Genomic DNA, 20469 nt, shown 5'->3' with positions numbered 1-20469 from the left:
TTTCCATAAATCTTTCAGGGAAGTCTTTTTCTTTCTTTTTTAAACAAGGCATACTTTATTTACAAATTGAGTAACATGAACGTTGATGCTACCAACTGGGATTGTAACTTAAAAGCAAAGACATAATTAGTGGGGGGAGAAATTACATTTTGACTCACAATAACGCAGTTATTAGTCTCAAGATTACTGTAGAGATATTGAGGTTGATGTGGTTGTTTTTTCGCTGAAAGGTCTAAGTTTAATCCCACAAACTGTATAAAAGAAAAAACGTAATTACTGTATGAGCAATTGGTGTCCACTTACCGCTTGCCTCCTCGGTCTGGCAGAGGAACGCCGACGTTCGCAATTTCTACATGACCATGAATGCAGCCTTGGTTAGCGACGCTGCAACAATGGCCACCATCTGTCAGAAATGGAGACCCGACCGTGGTCGTGGCTTCAAAACTTACGGAATTATTTTCATTCTGTTCACGGACCTGCTCTTCCAATGTGTTAACGGTATGGTTTTCCGGGGTGTCCACGGTTGGCTCACACTTGTGTCATTACCGTACGAACGTTAGCTTCCTCCCACCGAGTTAGCGTTAGCTGGTTAACGTTAGCCAGCGAGCTAACGCTAGTGGACCTAGCTAGCTAGCAAACACAGGATGCAACGCGTTAATTGAAATTTTTTTGGCTGATCCAACAGATTCTTTAGTTTATTGTGTATTTATTAATGCACAATTAAAGAGAGCTAGCAGTTGACTGCCCATGCTAATGTGCAATAACTGCCTCGGTAAAGTTACTGTGAAGGATGAACGTCAACTAGCTCGGTTTAGATGTGAAAATCCAGCTAATACTGTATTTTTGATTACCAACACATTTACTAGACTTCTAATATACATATGACATACGGGTTATCGGCGTGTGTGACTCGTGACACGCCGAGGCAGTAAACGTAAATGATTATTTCTTAACATGAAGGCTAATGTAGCAAACGTTATGTTTCATAACCACCTTATGGCAGATGAGAGAGTCGAAGTTGTGCCTTTCTCTCCTGTCTGGATGCTAATCAGGGTACCTGAGCTCCCCTCACATCGGCCAGGAGCCTCCCTTCTCCAGAGACGCCCAGCATGGACCCGTCATCACCAGCCCGGTGGTCCCTGCTGCAGCCTCAGGTGAACACATCAGATGTTACTCATACATGAATCATACCGACTGTAAACTGGGATGAAAGGTTATTTCTCAGCAATGAATACATGACGGAACTGTTTTTTTTAGCTCATATTTACAAAGAAATACAGCAACATCGAGACTAAGAGTAGTCGGTATCTGAAGTCCCATGTTGACAATTCACAGATTTTAATACATACAAGCACTTGACCCTCCTAGCATTTCCTAGATCAGTGGTTCTCAACCTTTTTTTCGGTGATGTACCCCTGTGAAATATGCTTTCAGCCAAGTACTAGTGTAAAAGCATTTTTTTAAGGTTAAAAGAAAAGATGTAATACACAGCGCTGTGCCATCAGTGTCTGATTTAACAGAATGAATCCAATTATCTTCGTGAATTTACACGTATATGTGATTGAATATTTATAAATTTACTCTTTTAAAAGGATTTTTGAATGGGTGCTAATTTTTAATATATTCTTTTTTTTAAAATCTCACGTCTGGAGTCCCTTCAAGTACCCACAGGGGTACTTGTACAAACCACTGTCCTAGAAGGTGTGTGTGTGAGTGGGGGTGCTTCACAATATGAATTAATTATACACTACAAATCTGTGCAGCTTGGTCTTCTGGCTATGCTATGTCACCTCTGTGAATGTGATAACGTAATTATCTTTCTTAAAGTTAATCTGCCTGTGTTGTAACATACAAACAAGACTAGAGAAGCAACGGCCTATTCTGTGAGAGTTGGTCCACTTTCAAATACATGTTCATATTTTAGGCTTTCATTTTCCTTCTTACCCTATAACCGAGGGAATATTGCGCTCATGCAGTCTAGTCTTGGAAGAGTAAATCACTTTTCATCAGAGTGAGAACGTTATATTTTTCTTGTTGGCCAGCAGGCAGCCTAATGGCGCAATCAGGAGTGAATGGCTTTGTTCAACGTGCGTGTGTATGTGTGTGTGTGCGCGCGTGTGTTTTTGAGGGCAGAGTGTTAGTCATTTACCCCCCGCCACCTCACGTACTGCCACACCCTTTAATGATCCCAGATATAGTCATGTCATTAACTTGAGCCAAAGCTTTGTTACATTACGTTGATTATTCTTGCTAGACATGGAGGAAGGAGAAAAAAAACTGCTGTAACTGAATGTTTTTTCCTTTTTCAGAGTCTCCTGCAGATGAAGAGAGCGACACTTCCACGTGTCCTAGTGGGGGTTTGTGTAGTCGCCTGCCAGCTCATTGCATTCACTGCAATTACCAACACAACTGCACATACAGGAAACCAGCTTCCTTCATCTGTAAAACCAAAAAAGGAGTCCACTGCATAGTGAGTGGCAGTTTGTTTCTCATGTGATGAATCTCTGCTGTGCTAAACACCTTGTTTAGTTCACTGCTACAAAGGGAAATGAAACATGCCACGAGAAGTCCAGTTGTGCTTGTCGCGTTTGTGTCGGCTATGAAACTGGAAGTGATCTAACTTCTGCTTGAGTAAATTCCGTGTGACAGTGCGGTGCGGGTCACCTGACAGCGTTCCCGCCTCATTTCCTTCCAAAAGAAACAGGCCAGCGTTGTAGGAGCATTTAGTACATCTACAAAATGACCAAGAAGTTGTTTTGAAAGATGGATATTGAATTTTCAAACGGTGTTGTCAAAAAGGGGACGGAGTGGTCAAGCTCTTGGTTTGGCATCTTCCATCACACCTCTTTATACCCAAAGTCCAAGGTAAAAATACAAATGTCAACGAGCTAATGTAATAAACTGAACCAAAAAAGGTTTGAACTCGGCCGGAAGCAGTCCACAAGAGGCTTTCGCTCTCTCTCTCTCTCTTTTATGTGTGTCTATTTCTGTATAACCATATAAATGAGTTTTATAGCCAGAGGTATACCAACTTCTGTAGTACAGTAGCTTTATAATCATGAAACTGTGATATTTGACACCGGTCTCGCATCGTGACATCACTATTGACAAATAGTTATTGTGTGGTAAAATAATTGGTGATTTTTAAGAAACAGCTGTTGTGCTTAAATGTGGGATAATGTGTTTTTTAAATTCTTTATTTTAAGGGGGAGTCGGGACAGCAGCAAACCAACTTCTTTCTCTCCATCAGCTGTCAGTTCTGCTGGCAGCTGGACCCGTCCGAGTACCGCTGCTCCAACTCCACCAACTGCATGACAGTGTCCTGCCCACGCAAGCGCTACAACGCCACCTGTGACGTGTTGGACCACGTGCATTGTTTAGGTATGACGATGCTCCGCTGTAGAGCCTGTTTGGTTGCTTTTCCTTCAGCAGGGTGACGGTGTCTGTCAGACGTTTGCTGTTTTGGAGAAGGGAGAGTTTAACAGATTCTTTTGGCTCAGGTAACGTGAAGAATTACCCTTTTGCAGAGAACAATGTGTTTTAATTACTCACCATCACCTTGCATTCTCGAAGCCCCTATTTACTTCAAAGATGAGTATTCTTTATGAATCCAAGGTGACACAGGGGAGTAATTAATGAAGGATTCCTTTTGATTTTCCTATGCATGGTTAAGGCTGTCTGTTAGGTGATAATTAGTGCGATCTAAAAATAATCCTGTTGAGTAATTATGGATCTTGAGCTCATCAAGTACGCAATTGCACAATCTGGGAACCCACAATATTTCCTACAATAATGGGGTCGAGCGTTTTTTTGAAACGTGTTCCACAGTTATTGTAACTTTGTTGAGGAAAAAATGTGCTTGCAGTCGCGTTTGTACCGATGTGTCGTTGGTTTGGTAAACGTTCTGAACGCCTCGACCAAAAACTAAATCAGTTTTTCCCTCTGCAGGCAAAAGACGTTTTCAGAAACGTTTATTCTGTAACTGGACTGGTGGATACAAGTGGTCGACGGCGTTGGCACTCAGGTAAACCCGCCACTGGCCAGCTGGAAACATGAAACAAAAATTGACGTGAATTATGATGTGTGCGCTCTAACGGCTTCTTTGACCCGCGTCTCCCCTCGTGTCTTTCCGCAGCATTACGCTCGGTGGTTTCGGGGCCGACCGGTTTTATCTGGGCCAGTGGAGAGAGGGTCTGGGCAAGCTGTTCAGCTTCGGGGGCCTGGGCATTTGGACTTTGATAGACGTTCTCCTGATAGGGGTCGGTTACGTGGGACCCGCCGACGGCTCTCTGTACATCTGAAGAGGAAGCTCTTGGAGACGTGGCTGCGTGCCCTTCCTCCTTCACACCGCTCCGCCCTCCATAGATCGAAGATCCGAGATACTGTGAGCTTGGCACGCTTCACCCGCCCGAGCTCGCTGCGCAACACGTCCTCATCCCATCTGCTAACTGGCAGGAAGTGTTGTCCCTCATTACACCGACTACGAACCAACCCACACAGCCCATCAGATCGATCCCTATCAAGGATCTGTGCGGGGACGAGGACTCGATGAGGTGCGGGGGTCCAAATGGTAAAATAAACAAGCTTAAAGGGGTAGTATATTTATATGCCTTGGAAGAAAGCATGAATTTGTCCATGTATATTTATTTACAGCAGACAGTTGGTGTTGTTCAATGGTTATTTTACATTTGTTGTTTTTTAAATTGTTTGTCACAACGATAAGAACATCGCCTTAAGGCATAAATAAATGATACACATTGCTTTTCGTGAGCTCAAATTTAAGTTTACATGTAGTAAAACAAACTTGCACAAGAGTTACTGTACACTCAAATTGGAACTGTTGGAGAACCAGAAAGAAGTGCGGGGGCGAGCGCTCTCATTTCTGTCATGCAGTCAGATTTTTTTTTTTTTTTTCGGGAAATGCAGAGATAATAATCTCTGTACAGATTGAAACCTTTGAAATGTGTTGCACTAGAAAACTGCAGTCACTTGTGGTTTCCCACGGATATACATATATATATATACCGTCTCTGCTATGTATGTGTGTCTGTGTGTGTGTGTGTGTGTGTGTGTGTATATACGTACGTACATACATGCATGCATACCGGACATGTCCGGTGCAATTAGCTGGTATTTCATTTCCTCACTTATTATCATTCTTCACGCTGTAAAAACAACTCTCTGTACTAACTCTGCTCAAAGCCAAGAGATCCTCTCTCTTCATGTAAATATGTTTTTCTGTTTTCAGTGTCGGGTCAACTGTTTTACACTGTAAATGAATTCTGTTTTTTGTTTTTTTTAAGTTATGTTAATAAAATTGTGAAATAAGACGTGCGTTCATCCGATTGCACTCACAGTACTAACAGGTTGTGAGTCGATACGAGAAGCGTTGACAAATAAAAGCGCTGTGTTCATTCGCGATAGGTGTTTCTTTTTTGGGCAACGTGGGGACGGCTGTTTGAGTGTGTACACGAGCTCGGGACGCCTTCTGCGTCGATGCTGTTGGAATTCAGCGCTCTAATGTTAGCCCCGGGTCATCTTCACAGTTGTCTGTTTCTCACATTAAACACGGGGGTGGGGGAGAAGAAGCCTGTGTCACCCACGGGTGTGTGACAGAAGAAGAGAGGGCAGGGCAAAGGGCTCAGGAGGGTGGCCTTCAGGGGCTCAGGACAGTAGCCCAGAGGGGCTTAGGAGGGTGGCCTTCAGGGGCTCAGGAGGGTTGCCTTCAGGGGCCCAGAGGGGCTGGAGAACACTGCTTTCCTAAGACGCAATTAAACACAGTTTACAGTGAACCAGTTATGTTTTTATGTTTTTACAATCACACTTTTCTATTCAACCATCCATGTAGAACTCTGCCCCTGTTACATAATGTGAGGTTGAAAAAAAAAAAAACATGCAGCGGGTGGTGTGGTGGGGGTTAGACATCATTTCCTTTCCGTTTCTGTGTCGACTTTTCCAATTGGCTGTCGTAAATTTACTCCACCCTAATGCTGGTTCCTCAAATGCATCACCGCCCACTCGCAGCTCCCTCCCACAGACTGATGTAAGCGCATGTCACACAAACTGTACATACTCCCGAGCTGAGGGGGAGACGGGGCAACGCTCGCCTACATTCTGCGAGAGCGCCCCCCTTTTTGGAAATGTGGACCTCATACTCACTGCACGATCCCCGTTTGACTCTGACTCGAGGTTCAAACCCACAAAACAAAGAAAAGTGGTCCAGTTCTGTGTCAAACCAAATCCTCTCACCCGCTGACCTGAGGCGGGGTGAAGAAAAGTATTTCATGCTTTTATCTTCTCCAGACTTGACTGTAACTCCCTCCTCTGACGTCTATCAAAGTCCTCTAACTTCTTAAATCCCACTTGTACAGGCTGGATTTCATGTAATGTCATCTTTTTTACTGTATTATTTTCATTGTATTTCTAAGTTTGTTCTCATACCGATTGGTTTTATCGTTTCATCTACTTTAAAATCAGGTTTACCTTTTAAGTTAGTTGGTCTTGCTTTGTCTGTCAAAACGATTTGTAAACCGTTTTTAAAGCTAAATAGTTCTGACTGTTGCTACCGTCTGCCTCAGCATACTGTGGTTATATACCTGCAACATGCAAATATTGGTAGATTATCGTATGCTACGTGCATTTAAGCCTCCAATAATGACATCTTTAGTGAAAGATGAAGGCGAATGCACAATTACGTGAACTAAAGACTGGGCTCAAACACAAAGGTTCTACTCTAACACATGTAATCGGATCATGTTACCGATTATGTCTAGGAAGAAGAAAAAAATAAATGCACTCAACTTCTCAGTCATACATCAATGGCTGCTGCCCAATTACAAATAACAACCAGAGTGGATCTTGGGTTTGTCATTAGGCCTCTTTGTGGCATCCCCACTGGCTGCGAGCATCAGAAACAATCCCGAGGTGTAATTATTACTCTGTATCATGAGGATAATGGTCACATTTTGCAGTACTTATCCCAAACACTCTTTGTTGGCTGCGATCGCATTAACAGCCGTCGTGCCGTCCAGCCAAAATATTGTCCGTCGGAGGCAGACGAAAAATTCACGACGTCCTGATTTTGGAACCGCTAATCGAGCAAAGAGGACAAAAGTTTATTCATCCGTCTCTTACGCAATCCCAGTGAGGTTCTGACATTACAATTGGACGGTTGCTGGGGACACGGGAAGAGAAATGAATTTGCCGCCGCCAGCTTTGGACTTTTCCTTTTTGTCTGGCGTTCTGTTTTGCAACACTCAACATTGAATCACAGTGATGTAATTAATTAGTTCGACACTAATCAGCGCAGAGTGCCATTTAATGACAAAGGGAGCTAAATTAACAAATAAACACAAAACAACCGTCTGCCTAAGGCCTCACGCCCACATCGTCACTAAAAAGGCACATCATTAGTCGAGTGGAGATCACCTGCATGTAACCAAGCGATAAGAACACCTGTATGCTGGAGAGTCATTAGGGGAAGAAGAAAAAAGGAACGGTACCGACAAGTTTGCTGAAAAAATGCTACCTGCAAAGTGGAAGGATGCTGGAAAATGGAGAGTCTCTGGTGGCAGCATCATGCTGTGGGGATGCTCCTCAGCAGCAGGTCCAGAGGATGAAAATGAAAAAATGGCTCATAAGAAAAAAGGTTAAAAACATGAATGCAACAAAGAAAATACAGAGAAATCACAGAGCAGCGTCTGCTGCAGTCGGTGGGAGACGACAGGAACCAGAGCCTGACGGGAATGTACTGGATCCAAAACAACAATCACACTCCCTCCAATTGAGAATCCAAACCTCAATCACGAATATGTGGCAAGAGTTGAAAATTGCTGTTCAGGCAGCAACGTCACAGCTTGGACAAAGGATAAAAAAAAGATTTAAAAAGGGGCCTCTGCTACATTTTGACTGGAGGTGGTGAATACTTACACCAGGTATGTTTTTTTTTAAATTTATTTACAAGCTGTACAAACGTTTGTAGACATTTGGGACACTACGGTTTTCATGTTGTGTCAAAGAAAGCTTAATTAGCCGCGTGACCGTGGAAATCTAGAAGCATGAAGTGATGAATTGCATGAAGATACAAGCAATTGGCATAATCTACTTGTGCGACTGGTCTGCTGCGTTTGTGAAGGGTTGATAAGCGTAAATAATCCTTCATCTCATCTGTCCAATTCATTATTTTTTCCCTTTTTTAAAATAGTAATTTCAACACCAGTGTGCCAATTCTGCTTTCCAAGTGCGGCGACGCCTCGACGGTTTTGGCTCTGCAACAATATCTCACTTGAAACTCACACGTATTTCAATAAAAAAACAAACCGATACAAGATTGGATCATGGGCGTTTCAGACCCCCTTAAACATGTGACATTAACAAACTTAGAGAAACTGGTCAATTGCAATTTTAGTGATTTATTTGTACAATAGGAATTGCATTGTACAAATACCCCAGCTCAGATGTAAAGGCAAGAACATACCGCATTTTCTTTTTCTTCTTTTCCTGCCTGACCCGAACTACCCTCAAACCTCAGTGTGAGCTCAGACTGATGGTAACAAGATTCAGAGAAAAAAATAAACATAATAGCTAAAACAATAAATAAAGCAGCTACCTGCCGGACACAAATAGCATCGACACGGCGAGAAGAGACACTTCTCAACGAAGTGCCAAAGAGTACGGTAAATACTGAAATTAAAAAAGGCTAAATAAAAAATTAAATAAAAAAACATGTCCAAATTTAGCTGTCCAACCTTTATGGCAGTGAAGTTATGGCCTCAGTTCATGTAAAAAAAACAAAAAACAAACAAGGGTGTAACTCACAGTAGACAAATACAGAAAAGGCAAATGGAGATATCGCTATCAAGTCCACGTGCCTATACCACTTGCACATTTATACACCATTCACATACACTGTTGTGAGCTTTTACACACAAGACAGAGGACACTTTTCAATTAAAATAATGACAAAAAAGAAAAGTGGAATCCCCTCTCCAACCCGCCCCATGTAGAACAACTTTAGACGGAAATGGGAGGGTGACATGGTCCATTTCAAAGCAATATCACTTCACATTCACTCAAATTCCCATTAGTAAATCACTAATGTTAACATGGTAACTCAAACCATTGTATAAAAATATAACAAAAGAAAACACTGAACAAAAGTATATCTACACAGTCTCGAATGGGAAGGGGGGGGGGGGTTGGGACTGAGCGCCACGGCCGAGAACAGCTCAAATAGATCGTTCTCGTTTCTTGGGGGATGCGTAAGGATGCTCCGCGTATCAAGTCTGAGTCGCCGCCGTCTTTCCCCTCTCGGCGACGGAGACGCAGTGAAAGCCGCGGGTCCCGTCGGGGCCCCTGGGCAGCCTCATGACCCCCAGCGGCAGGCCGTCGGCGTTCTGGATCTTCCGACCCATCATGGGGCTGCCCACCGGGCTGCTCTCCTGCGACGCCACCTGCTTGCGCCGCTGGACCCACGGGCTCCCCAACGGGGTGAGGCTACTGTCCGAGGAGTAGTCCGCCCAGCGCCGCCCGGGCTCCGGGCTCAGTCGGCCCTCGCTGGCCAAGGGAGACTTGTGGGAGTGGGGCGATTTGCGCTGAGGACAGGGGCTGGCGCGGGGGCTCGACCAGGGACTGTTGCGCGGGGACACCCCGGGGCTGAGGTGATTGTTCTGGAAGTTGAGGCCCGCCGTGGTCGGGCTGAGCTTGTTGCAGGACTGCGACTTCCTGGCCAGCCTCGGGGACGTCGGGTTGCTCTCCGTCTCCGAGGAGCTGCAGGCCGAGTCGTCCCCGTGGTACTGGAGCTCTCGCACCCTGCTGTTGAGCGAGCGGCTCTTGCGCATCCCTCCTTCCTCCCGCGGCCGTTCCTTGGGTACCTTCTTCTTGGGCGGCTTGGTGCCGATCAGGACCACCTTGGACCCCAGCGAGCCGGCGCCGCCGTCCTCGCTGCCCACGGCGTCGTTGGCTTTGACGGCGGCCTCCACCTCCTCGAACTCCACGATGGCGCATTCCTCGGTGCCGAGCTGAGTGTAGCGGCCGCTCAGCCGCTTCAGGTCGGCCGGCAGGTCCTTCCCGGGCTTCAGCACTCGGACCGAGGCGATGGCGCCGTACGCTCCGAACTCCTTCAGCAACAGCTTCATCAGCTGCTCCTGCTGCTGAGCCGCGCCTCCCTCACCATTGCTGCTGCCGCCGCCGCCGCCGTTATCCTTAGTGAGAGCCGCCAGCTCCGGCCACCTCTGCATGTCACTGAGCAGCAGCATGCGGCTGGGCAACGACTCGCTGGCGAAGACCGGCACTGCCGATTTGCGCCGCACCTTGCGCCCCTCCTCGTTCAGCTCGAGTACACCCGAGTGTCTCAGAGCGTAAGCGGTGGTTCTCCAGTCTCGGGTCAAGTGTTTCACCTGCGAGAAGAAAAAAAAGAAAGACAACGCTCGTGTTACATGGGTGAGATGCCAAGTGGTCCAAGAAGGCCCTTTCATAACCATTAGGGCATCCATCGATCCCCCGGCAAGCGCTTATGAAAAATAGCTCAACGGTAGGGCCCGGATCAATCAGCGACGCGCACTGCCTTCCTTTCAGTCGCACTTCCTGAATCAATATCTCTACCAAACATCCTGTCCTCAATTCACCGCCGCGTGAGTCGCTCAGGTTTAGAGTGCGTCGTTAAGTGTCATCATATACGAGTCCTTGTTTGTATTAGAAATGAGTGGGTGCATGGGGCCTCGGATCACTTGAGTCATAAACAGAATATTTTTATTTTTGTATTGAACTACCTAATCTGCATGTATGCATGGGCCCAAAGAAGCACCAGCTGGTGTGAATCCATGTGAGAAAAGCATTTCCACCCCAGCAGCCAATCATGTCGACACTAGAAACAGATATTCGGTTTCCACGTGCCGGTACGTCGATGGGAATAAAACACATTTTAAAAAAATGTTTAAATGACAAATGCTCTGCCCGGTTTCCTATTGTCAAACTTCTCTTCAGCCTTGCTTTAAACTTGATTTTGACATGTTGGTCGGTGCTCATAAGTAGGGGACAATCAGGGCTGTGATAATCTACAACATTAAAAGCACACACGCTGTGCTTGCTACAATTTAGCCCGTAATAGCAGAGGCTGTCCGCGTTGCCGGCCCCATCATCATCATCATCAACATACTTGGGGAATTCCAATTATTTCCTATTGTATTTCCACACTATACCCAAGAGCGTCGCAACCATGGTTACCTTTTTGAACGAAGTGAGCAACTTGACGCTGACGAAGCCCAGTTTGTTGCGTCGGACGTGCTTGAGCAGGAAGGCGTCGTGCTCCAGGTTCTCGTCGGACAGGTAGTACTCGATCTGAGCGACCAGCTTCTGGGTGAGCTCTGGATCCGGAGGCTGCCAGCTCTCCTCCTCCAACTCCCCTCCGCTGGTGCCGGCACCGCTGTGTGTGTGTGTGTGGGGACATGCATCATGGTCAGAAGAGACTCTTGTCTGGTACATCACTGAAATGATGTACAAGCTGTCAAAACACCACCGCAACACTTGCAGATTTCCCTTTCATTCATACAATGAGGCAGAGGCGTACAAGGCTGGGGGAAGAAAAAACACCACCCTGATACTGAAGTGTCCCTCTGCAGTAGACAAGCCGTGTGTGTGTGTGCGTGTACACCATGCCTCAGCGCCAGACCTCGACACCAGCGACCCACCACTCCTCAAAACTGCCAAGACCTCTCCATCTGAAGGGCACCAGAGTCACAGGCTCTCCCTCCCACACAGAATATGGTGGCGTCGCCACAAAAGAAAAAGAAACTACACAAAGTACCAAGAAAAAAAATAATCAAAGTGGGACTGGCACCGTTGAACCGAGGCTTTTTAAAAAATAAATAAATGAAAAAAGGCACAATTGAGTCTCAGCCAGACGCCCGGCTGAAGCTGTGAAGCTGCATCAGGTAGCCTGGCAGATCAAGAGTGAGGGGTCTGATGAAATTTTGTGGATGACTCATCACGACCGCCTCCTCCTCCTCCAGTGCACACCCTCAGTCAACAGCTTGCCAGCCCAGGCTGACCGCACAGCTGGCACAAGCACTACTGCTCAGATTGAACAAAAAAGACATACAAGACAACCAGGAGCTAAGCTTTTAGAAGAGGTCAGATTAATATGCGAATAAGAGAAAAATACATTTTGAAAAAAGTAACAGCGGAAAAATTATGGATTTATTTGATTTCTCTTCACAATAGGCTGTGAATGCAGTTCACTCTAAAGAAGTAGTGCACTCTGAAGGAATGTTGTAGTTTGGTTTTTGAAGGGGGGGTGCGCAACAAAGCACAGGTGTGACAGCAGGTCTTTGAGTGAGACCTTAAGGTGTGACCTGCAGAACAAACAGAGGCATGGTATGGACTCAGCCACGGATTTGTTTCCCCCATATTGACCTTCCCATCAGCGACTCACTCCGCGCGCATGCAGTGAGAGTAGCGTGCGGGGGTGAGGTGGACTTATTGGCCGGAGGATAAAAATAGCGTGGCCATGACGCAGGGGAATTAGGTTAAAGTGGTGGGTGTCATCCCTTTATCTCTCAGGTGTCTCTCGGTTCTGCAGCCCCGTCGGCGCGGCCCACAGGTGGTTAAATCACACGCACACGCGCGTGTGTGTGTGTGTGTGTGTGTGTGTGTGTGTGTGTGTCAGTGGGTGAGCGTTGACGCCTCGATTGTCCTTCACCGCACACGGTAGCGTTTGTCTTTCGTGGTCCCCGCCATACACCTGTCGAGATCACACTTCTAAAACAATTTGCACTGCACTTTTTTTTCTCGGTTATAAGCAACCACGCTTTGGCATTCTTTCAGTGAAACCAAACAATCCCAGCTGTGCCCACGCTTCTCGTGTGCTGGCAGTTCACCCACGAAAGTTATGGGCCAATACGAGTTCTTAAAAGCATACAATAAATCCTACGCAGGAATAAAATGCCAGGGTTCCAATATAACCTTGGACAGCATGAGGGAAACATAACGTGTCCTTCACCCTCCGACCTACACTGAACCCTCGTCTGCCCACCACGAGGAAGAGCCTGCTCGCCTTCAAGGACCAAACAAGTGCATGGAAGTAAGTCTGTCGAGGCCAGGGAAGCAGTGTGTGTGTTAACCAAGTGATGATAGAATTGATTTATATGTATTGATTACCACAAGCATCACTGACTTTGAGAAAAAGAAAAAAAGGAAGCAGCAGCAAACGAGTCTAACCTGGATTTGTCATGTCTTCCGATTTCGTCCTCACTACAGCTGCCCCCGAGGAAGTCAATAATATTGGAGGAGACCTCCTCGGGCTCCTCGTCCTCCGCCGCCTGAATGGCCACCGTGATCGTCACCGTCCCCATCTCCTGCGTTTGCTGATCCACGGTGATTACCTCATCGATGCCGCGCTCCGGTGACGCATCCGGGACGCACTCCGCCGGGTGCGGGTCGGGGCTCCCCGCGGACCCGCTCATGTTACCCGAACACGTCGCGGTGCCTGCGCCCGCTCCCTTCCCGTCCGCGGCTGTATCGGCGGCAGCGGCGCCTCCTCCCTGGCCGCCTCGAGTCTCGCTCGACGCGAAGGCACAGACGGGATACGGGGCGCGTAAAGCCGCTCGACGCTTCGTCTTCGGGCACCAGTGATGGCGGAGGATGACCCAGGGGGCTCCGAGGACGCGCTCCACGGCTTGCCAGAGGCCCCCGATCCAGATCCGACCCGATGGAGGGCCCTGAGGTGCAGCGGGGGTCGCAGCAGCCAGCGAGACGCAGCCTGGAGGAGCTGGCGAGACCGACGGGCTGGAGCCTCCTTGGGCTTCTACCGCTGCCGCTGCTAGTGTTGCCACTTCCTCATATGTAAGAGGCTTTCTGCTTTTGAAACGAGCTCTGGGATTGGGCCGCGGCTGCAGCGTCTCCTCGCGCTCATTCCCAGCCCACAAGCAAAAGCCGACACAAAGCCAAGAGGGAGGCAAGAGGAAGGAGAGGCAACGCATGAAGGCGTTCACCAAGGCGTGCATATTCCTCGTTCTCTTTTTTTGGTTTGTGGCTTTCATACACAAGGGGCTGTATTGTCTTTTTTTCGTTCTTATTACTATTATTATTTTGTTGGTTTTGTTTTGGACACACAGGGTGTTGTCTTTTGCTGGGAAGACGCGAACGACACGTTGGCCCGGCGCTAAGTAGGGGAGCAAATGCACGTGTTCCTCACTAATTGGGAAACAGCCGTGTCAAGGGCGACCCTGCGCCAGCGCCGCTAATTGGATGATAGGCTCCCGCGTCTGGCGCGTGTGCATGCACGAGCCAAGTAGCCAGGTTTGCCTTTTACACCTGTAAAGGGAGGGAGGGAGGGAACACAGCAGTCAATAGTCGGCTTTCGTGACAGTCACAAACACAGAGCAGCGAACACTAGTGTGCCCAGAAGTACACACGTGTCCAGAATAAGAGTAACAAAAAACAACTAAATGGCATTAGTCTTTTACAAAAAATGTATTTGTTTCACATTTTATAATGTTGTTCAGCCATTTATCACCCTATGCAATAGTCTAAATAATTATAATACACATTTTAAAGCTATATACAACCTTACTGCTTCTATAAGGAATAGCCTACCTTGCTTTCTGAACACAACAAGTTTAAGAACGTAAGTCTGTCAAAGCCAGAAAACTGTTTTTGTCGCCTGATGATGTAACTTATATTTAGAGTTGACCACAAGCATCAGTCACTATAAGACGACAAGAAGAAAACAACTTAAACCTTGATTTGTCTCACAAACAACTGGGCCGACTAAAGCCATGACCTTAGTGTTGTTGTGGCCTTTAACCCTCGCTAAAATACAAGTAAACTCTTTAAAAGTAGGCTTGTAGGTGGTGGGATTTCACCTCCAGAATCGCTGGTTTCATCGCCGCACGAGACTGTGTAGGTGTGTGTGTGTCTGTGTTTCGACCAAGAGTGATTATTGTTATTACAGTCACCTTGAGTGTGTCTCGTACCTCGGCTTCGTTTTCCTTGCTCGCTGTTGGTCTCCATCCTAATAGCCTTGTAAATCAGCCACACCAGTGTTGTCGGCTGTTGCCCGCCCTGCACAAAATATCTTTAATTCCTCCCCACTGGCAAGCCAGGCTCACAGCTGGTGGGCAGTCTGACTCATTCCCTGCACCACATGCCATACAACGCTCCAGTTTGTGTACAATGCAACATGCGGGAGAGCGAGAGAGAAACAATGAAGGAGTGGGGTTTTGTGGAAAAGATGGGCCACAAATAAACTGAGGCATTCAGTTTCTTATTGAGGAACTACAGTATATTCTCAGAAGAAGCTCCGCCAGCAGGGTCATTTCAACTGTCTACGAGCCAATTCCTGGCTTGCTCTTACGAGTAAAGTGATCCACAAGAATGTGGGAAGACAATGTGTGTTAAAAAGATGTTGTTTTGTCCTTACTAATTTATGAGTTGCGAGGGGTGAACAAAAAAACCGAGGCCACTTTTAGTGCAGTGCATTTCAGCACCGAAATGGCTGATATGGATTTCCATCAACTTCATCAACTCAACAAAAAAAAAGAAAAATGAGATGAACTTCACAAAGACAGAATGTATGTATTGGCACGAATGACAATTGCTTATAAGCTGGAAACTCACTGACATTTGGAAATCTCTCTCGGGGCCTTTTCCCTTTAAGTTGCATAATAACTATTTTCCCGCTTCTGGCTCCTATTGTGTCACCAACCCTCCCTCCCCTCCCCAAGGAGAGTCTCTCTTTGAATTGCCTCTCCTAAGGATTCTCCTCCAGAGGATTTCACATTTCCTTCCTCTTTATTTCCCTGTCTCTTGTCCCTTTACTTATCAGAGGAGTTTTTTTTCTTCTTTTTCTTCTTCTTCTGGTGACAGTCGGGCTTTGAACATTGTATTAGAATAAACTTCACTGTTTATTGCTCTGTGATCCGATTGATACATATGTTGTAAACCAGTCATTGGAACTGAAGCCTCATACATGAGTTTTATTGGCTTCGACTGCAGCGTGCCTCTACCCTGGAAGTCTTCCTATAACTTGTATAGGACTGGCTGACATCACAATGTCTGACTGTGCAGTATAGATGCATAAGGAACCTTATTTGCAGAGGGAAAATGCAGCCGTGTTAAATGAAGATTTATGAATCTACTGGTAGTATGAAGCGTGAGTCATATTCCCAACTAAGTCCAATTATCTCGGCCTCTGCTGTTTTCAATTTTGAGCATTCCTCTTTACAGTCTGTCTCTTGTGAGTCCTTCAACTCAATGAGAGTGTGATGCTAAATCACTTGGAGTAGCCCTTTAGCAACTTTTGGATGGTTTGCCATGTAATGTGGTTAGAGTTTTCATTTGTCCAATAAGCCGACTTTGGTTCATGTCCAAATACATCTAAATGACCTGCCGCAGCTGAAGCATGTGCTTAATGCTAATTAGCAAATGTTACTGTCCCAAACAGAGGCAAACTGACATGGTGAACATAAATTAATCAACATAAATTGGTGTTGAGCATGTTAAATACATGCTCAACATCAGCGTCGTTAGCGTGCTGATGTTAGCGTGCTGATGTTAGCGTGCTGATGTTAGCGTGCTGTTGTTAGCCTTTCATTTCAATCATGACTGTGCCCATGCAGAGCTGCTAGCATTAGGATAGAGGTTTGAGTGTGGCAGATCCACGCCTTTAAACCAAAAGGAAAAATGAAGCACATACAGTTCCTTTTCAGGTAGTCACTCCATGAATGCCGCTATCAAAACATGCTTAGCTGCAGCAAATGTTATTGTGAGCAGGAAATAGTTAAGGACGGAATTTGCTGACATGAGGCCCGCAGTGTAAACTAACCTTAAACAGATTTTATATATTTTGTAATGCTTTAGCTCATAGAAAAACATTGTGGTTTATTCCTGCTTGCAGCGGCCTTCCTCCTCTGTGTCTTTGCAAACGCTTGATATATTATTAATACGGTGTGACCTGGCAGATGGAAGGGGCCTTGGTATCCAATCTGTGTGTGTCTCTCCCCCCCACCCAGCCCCCATTTCTCTCTATTTCTTACTACCATGTTTAAGAAACTGAAATAAATAAATGGGGGATGGTTGTAAAGGCTCCAAGGAAACGCTCCCTCCTCCCTCCATCTCTGGCAGCCAAACCGAGTGGCGGTTTACCACAGATGCCATGGATTCCAGCTAACGAGAGATCTTCCATTGAATTCAATGATAGTTTGTCTTGTGTAAACTCTAGGTTGCTGGGGAGCATGCGAGCGTGGTTTCTAAATCTGTTATCTTTTGAGTGTGAACATGCTGTCAGTGTTTTAGTCTTTAGTCAGTGTTACAATCATGCTGCTTTTTTTCTTCAAGTCTCTTACACACATATTCTTCCATAATCTTTTTTTCAGTTGCACTGGTTGAACAAAAACAGAGAATGGGTTTTCAAATAATGTTCCCGTTTCGACCTCTACAGGTCCTCTCAGTGAATGCAGGAGTCATGCTGTGCTGCTGCCAACAATTTAGTACTGCTGAAGCAATTACGCCATGTTTTTTTTTCTTCTCATTTCCTATTATAAAAAAGAAAATGCCAACATATATATATATATATATATAATATATATATATATATATATATATATATATATTATATATATATATAATATATATATATATATATATATATATATATAATATATATATATATTATATATATATATATATATATATATATATATATATATATATATATATATATATATATATATAATTTTTGCTGTACTCTATCTCAGACTCAGACTGAATGTGTATAGAGTCCTAATGTAAAAAAAACGATCTCATTTTTCAAGCTTCAAATGTAGATGAATCTATTCATAACTGGGATCCACTGTGCATTGTAGTTTTTTCAATGTGTCCTGTCATACAAACTGTTGACGATCACCTCCCATAATATGTGTCAGCCTGTGCCTCGTGAATAGACTGTGACAGGCAATGTGTGGGATGCCCATTTTTGATGAATCTGGACTTCTGTTCTGTGAGCAACTGCTCATTACTGCGAGAGTAGAAAGGCTGAAAATACACAAATGCAATCTATTTGATCACATTTGGTGCTCTGTGGTGTTAATGACTGAGATTAAATGGGTAGCCACCTGAATTATTTTGGAAGAAGAGCAAACAAAGAGCATCAGAACTGTGGCTATAAAACAGGGCCCTTCATGACATGAAAAATAATATACACACATACATACATACATACATACATACATACATACATACATATATACATACACGCTAATGGCGAGAATTAATCAAAAAAGAACGATTCATAGGTATCTGAGAAATGCAAATGACTCACTGCCACGACTCGCAGTGACTTGCTGACACACCTATCTGGAACAGAGCCCTCATTAGTGTAATTTGTTTGCCCCTGTACCTTTTCCTTTAATGACAAAATGTTCACTGTGAAAAAGGTCTGTTGTCAATGTTCTTGTGGTCATTATCATCGCAATCTTTTGCTTTGGCGTTAGATCAATTTTATTCAGACCGCAAAATAGGAGCCATGTCAAAATGAAATGTTCACATGAGCAGGCACAAGTAAATGACTTGCTTTTTGAGATGTTTGGTTTCAATTATGTTTAGAATTAGGATGGAGAAAAAAGTGAACGCATTAATAGTATGTGTAATTTGCATTAGGACAAAGATAGTACTTCATCTTGTCATATAGTTTACGTCAATGTTTTGTGGGGTTACCCAATGGGTAACGGTGGCCTCATATTCAGACGTTTTGTTAGCTTGTGTGCCCTGGTTCATTATAACTGTGTTGCAGAAAAAAAGTGGACTGCACCCACACCTCAAAGGTTAAGGTGACTGAGCATAGCAGAGGCTCCTAGTGTTTACTTGGGCCACTGTGTACATCAGCCAATGTGTTTATTCTGCAGTAGGTGTATTCTGGAGAGGACACATGCGATTGGCTGCAAGCCTTTTTAACCCTTGACCTGTTTAACTGAGAATTACCCTCAGTGTCACAGCAAGACTTAGGCTTAACAAACATGGCCAGCTTAATAACCCGATAGGGGGCCCGGGTGTTGTGAGCTGTGGGCCTCTTCTGCCCCGCTCTCTGTACTAGATGCAAGCAGGCCTCCTCTGTCAGGCGCAGTCCATACGGCACACTGCAGTGCATTGGCTGCTGGGAACCGGAAAAAAACGATGAGCGCTCGTATAGTTTTCCGACGGAGTGCTTTTTTAGTGACACCGGAAATGAGCGTAACCAAGCAACGCCCGTTGCCGCGGCAACCAGGCTTGGCTCCCCAAGAAGTTAGTTGTAGTAAATATGAATATCGTGTTTGGACTAACCTAAACTAACAGTTTGCTTTTGAAATGTCTTATTATTATTAAATGAGTTTGCATACTTTTGCCTTAATTATTAAGTAAGAGGTAAAGTTAGTGCCGCAAGTGAAATAGAGCTTTTCAAAACATTTTTCCAAAGTTTACGTGAGTTAGCAAACAGACATGGAGTCGGAGCGAACTGAGGGCAAAACGATGCGTCTTCAGAAACGCACCGGTGTCAACGAGAGATCGGTATTCCTCACTCCCATGGTAAATACCAACTGTAACAGGCCTGTGGCATCGCTGAAGTATCACGGGCTCACCGTTGAACGTGTCAGCCTCAGGCTCAGTAGAGAAAATGCTCGGTTAAAGTTAATTGAAGTTAGCAACTTAGCTTAACTAGCTAACTGCGTGCTAATGTTCGAATTAGTACACATGTTTTTTTTTGTGTGCAGGTCAACAGCTGCAAGTTGCACCTGACAAATGTCAAAGCCCTCGTGCCGGAGAGAGTCCAGAGGATGGTGAGTCATAACTAACCGCACTGTGAGACGGTATATGTAGTTAATCTCCTCCATTAGGTGATTCTCAATTCATCACGTTTACTGTATTACAGACCGACTCTGAAGAAGACAAAAACGCATCTCAGCACAACACAGGTTGGCTCGATCCAGTCCATTTGCACATGTACACATTCTCCCCCTCCACATGTTTGCGTGTGATTCAACGTATTGCAAGTTCATAAATGGCTATGACATAATCATATGTACTTTTTGCACACTTTGCTCTATACCACACTTCTCTGTAGAAAACCGGTTGCATGCTGGCAGAGGACTTGGCCAGACACATTCGGTGCCATCATGTGCCAGCGACTCTGCAGGGCCCCCTGTGCACCATCTCGTACCTCTGGGATGTGGTGCTCAAAGCGGGTTGTATGCAGCGCCACATGGTTCACAAGATTCAGGAGACACATCTAGACCAACCCACATTGCAGGGACCATTTTCTACCAGAATGCCTTACACCTTTCTCAGCCAGCAGGTAAATGTCAGTTGGAAAGGTTTTGGAAACTAATTTTATTAAAGGGTTTTAGATTTAGAGTTTGTAGTCTACTAGTATGAATTCTTGATATGTATGCAAATGAAACTGTGTCCTGTTCTGAACTCAGTATTTAATGTGCATATTAG

At 45.3% G+C, this 20469-nt stretch overlaps 3 protein-coding genes across 4 annotated transcripts in view; 2 read left to right on the top strand and 1 right to left on the bottom strand.

The window, feature by feature from the left end:
• Positions 1 to 376: 376 nt before the first annotated feature.
• tm2d3 (TM2 domain containing 3) lies at positions 377 to 5421 on the top strand. Its single transcript, XM_068596124.1, has 6 exons — positions 377 to 498; positions 1053 to 1154; positions 2310 to 2470; positions 3207 to 3381; positions 3949 to 4024; positions 4136 to 5421. The coding sequence occupies exons 1-6, from the start codon at positions 393 to 395 to the stop codon at positions 4299 to 4301; spliced, it is 786 nt and encodes a 261-aa protein (XP_068452225.1). The 5' UTR covers positions 377 to 392; the 3' UTR covers positions 4302 to 5421.
• A 3030-nt stretch (positions 5422 to 8451) lies between these two features.
• On the bottom strand, positions 8452 to 14000 carry larp6a (La ribonucleoprotein 6, translational regulator a). The gene is made up of 3 exons (XM_068573818.1): positions 13216 to 14000; positions 11224 to 11422; positions 8452 to 10397 (listed from the first exon to the last, which is right to left on the bottom strand). The coding sequence occupies exons 1-3, from the start codon at positions 13998 to 14000 to the stop codon at positions 9279 to 9281; spliced, it is 2103 nt and encodes a 700-aa protein (XP_068429919.1). The 3' UTR covers positions 8452 to 9278.
• Positions 14001 to 19246: 5246 nt separating this feature from the next.
• LOC137785350 (leucine-rich repeat-containing protein 49) overlaps positions 19247 to 20469 on the top strand; it is a 28071-nt gene continuing 26848 nt past the window's right edge. For both annotated transcript variants that reach the window (XM_068576501.1, XM_068576509.1), the window contains exons 1-4: positions 19247 to 19557; positions 19743 to 19808; positions 19901 to 19943; positions 20093 to 20323. In XM_068576501.1, the coding sequence (XP_068432602.1) occupies positions 19471 to 19557; positions 19743 to 19808; positions 19901 to 19943; positions 20093 to 20323 (427 nt within the window). In that variant the 5' untranslated portion in view covers positions 19247 to 19470. The remainder of the gene's footprint in view (positions 19558 to 19742; positions 19809 to 19900; positions 19944 to 20092; positions 20324 to 20469) is intronic.

Source organism: Clinocottus analis, unplaced genomic scaffold (assembly GCF_023055335.1).
Source record: "Clinocottus analis isolate CAN_PGR_092001 unplaced genomic scaffold, fCliAna1.0.p SCAF_1, whole genome shotgun sequence".
Lineage (NCBI taxonomy): Eukaryota > Metazoa > Chordata > Actinopteri > Perciformes > Cottidae > Clinocottus > Clinocottus analis.
Note: the sequence above shows the minus strand (reverse complement) of the source record. Positions and strands in the feature narration are given on the sequence as shown.

What these genes read in the sequence shown, in the direction of transcription:
- tm2d3 (XM_068596124.1), top strand. Translation starts at nt 393, where the DNA reads ATGGCCACCATCTGTCAGAAATGGAGACCCGACCGTGGTCGTGGCTTC. An exon ending in GCTCTTCCAATGTGTTAACG is followed by an intron (nt 499 to 1,052) that starts GTATGGTTTTCC and finishes GATGCTAATCAG; the next exon opens with GGTACCTGAGCTCCCCTCAC. An exon ending in AAAAAGGAGTCCACTGCATA is followed by an intron (nt 2,471 to 3,206) that starts GTGAGTGGCAGT and finishes CTTTATTTTAAG; the next exon opens with GGGGAGTCGGGACAGCAGCA.
- larp6a (XM_068573818.1), bottom strand. Translation starts at nt 14,000, where the DNA reads ATGCACGCCTTGGTGAACGCCTTCATGCGTTGCCTCTCCTTCCTCTTG. An exon ending in GGAAGACATGACAAATCCAG is followed by an intron (nt 11,423 to 13,215) that starts GTTAGACTCGTT and finishes ACACACACACAG; the next exon opens with CGGTGCCGGCACCAGCGGAG. An exon ending in TGCTCACTTCGTTCAAAAAG is followed by an intron (nt 10,398 to 11,223) that starts GTAACCATGGTT and finishes TTCTTCTCGCAG; the next exon opens with GTGAAACACTTGACCCGAGA.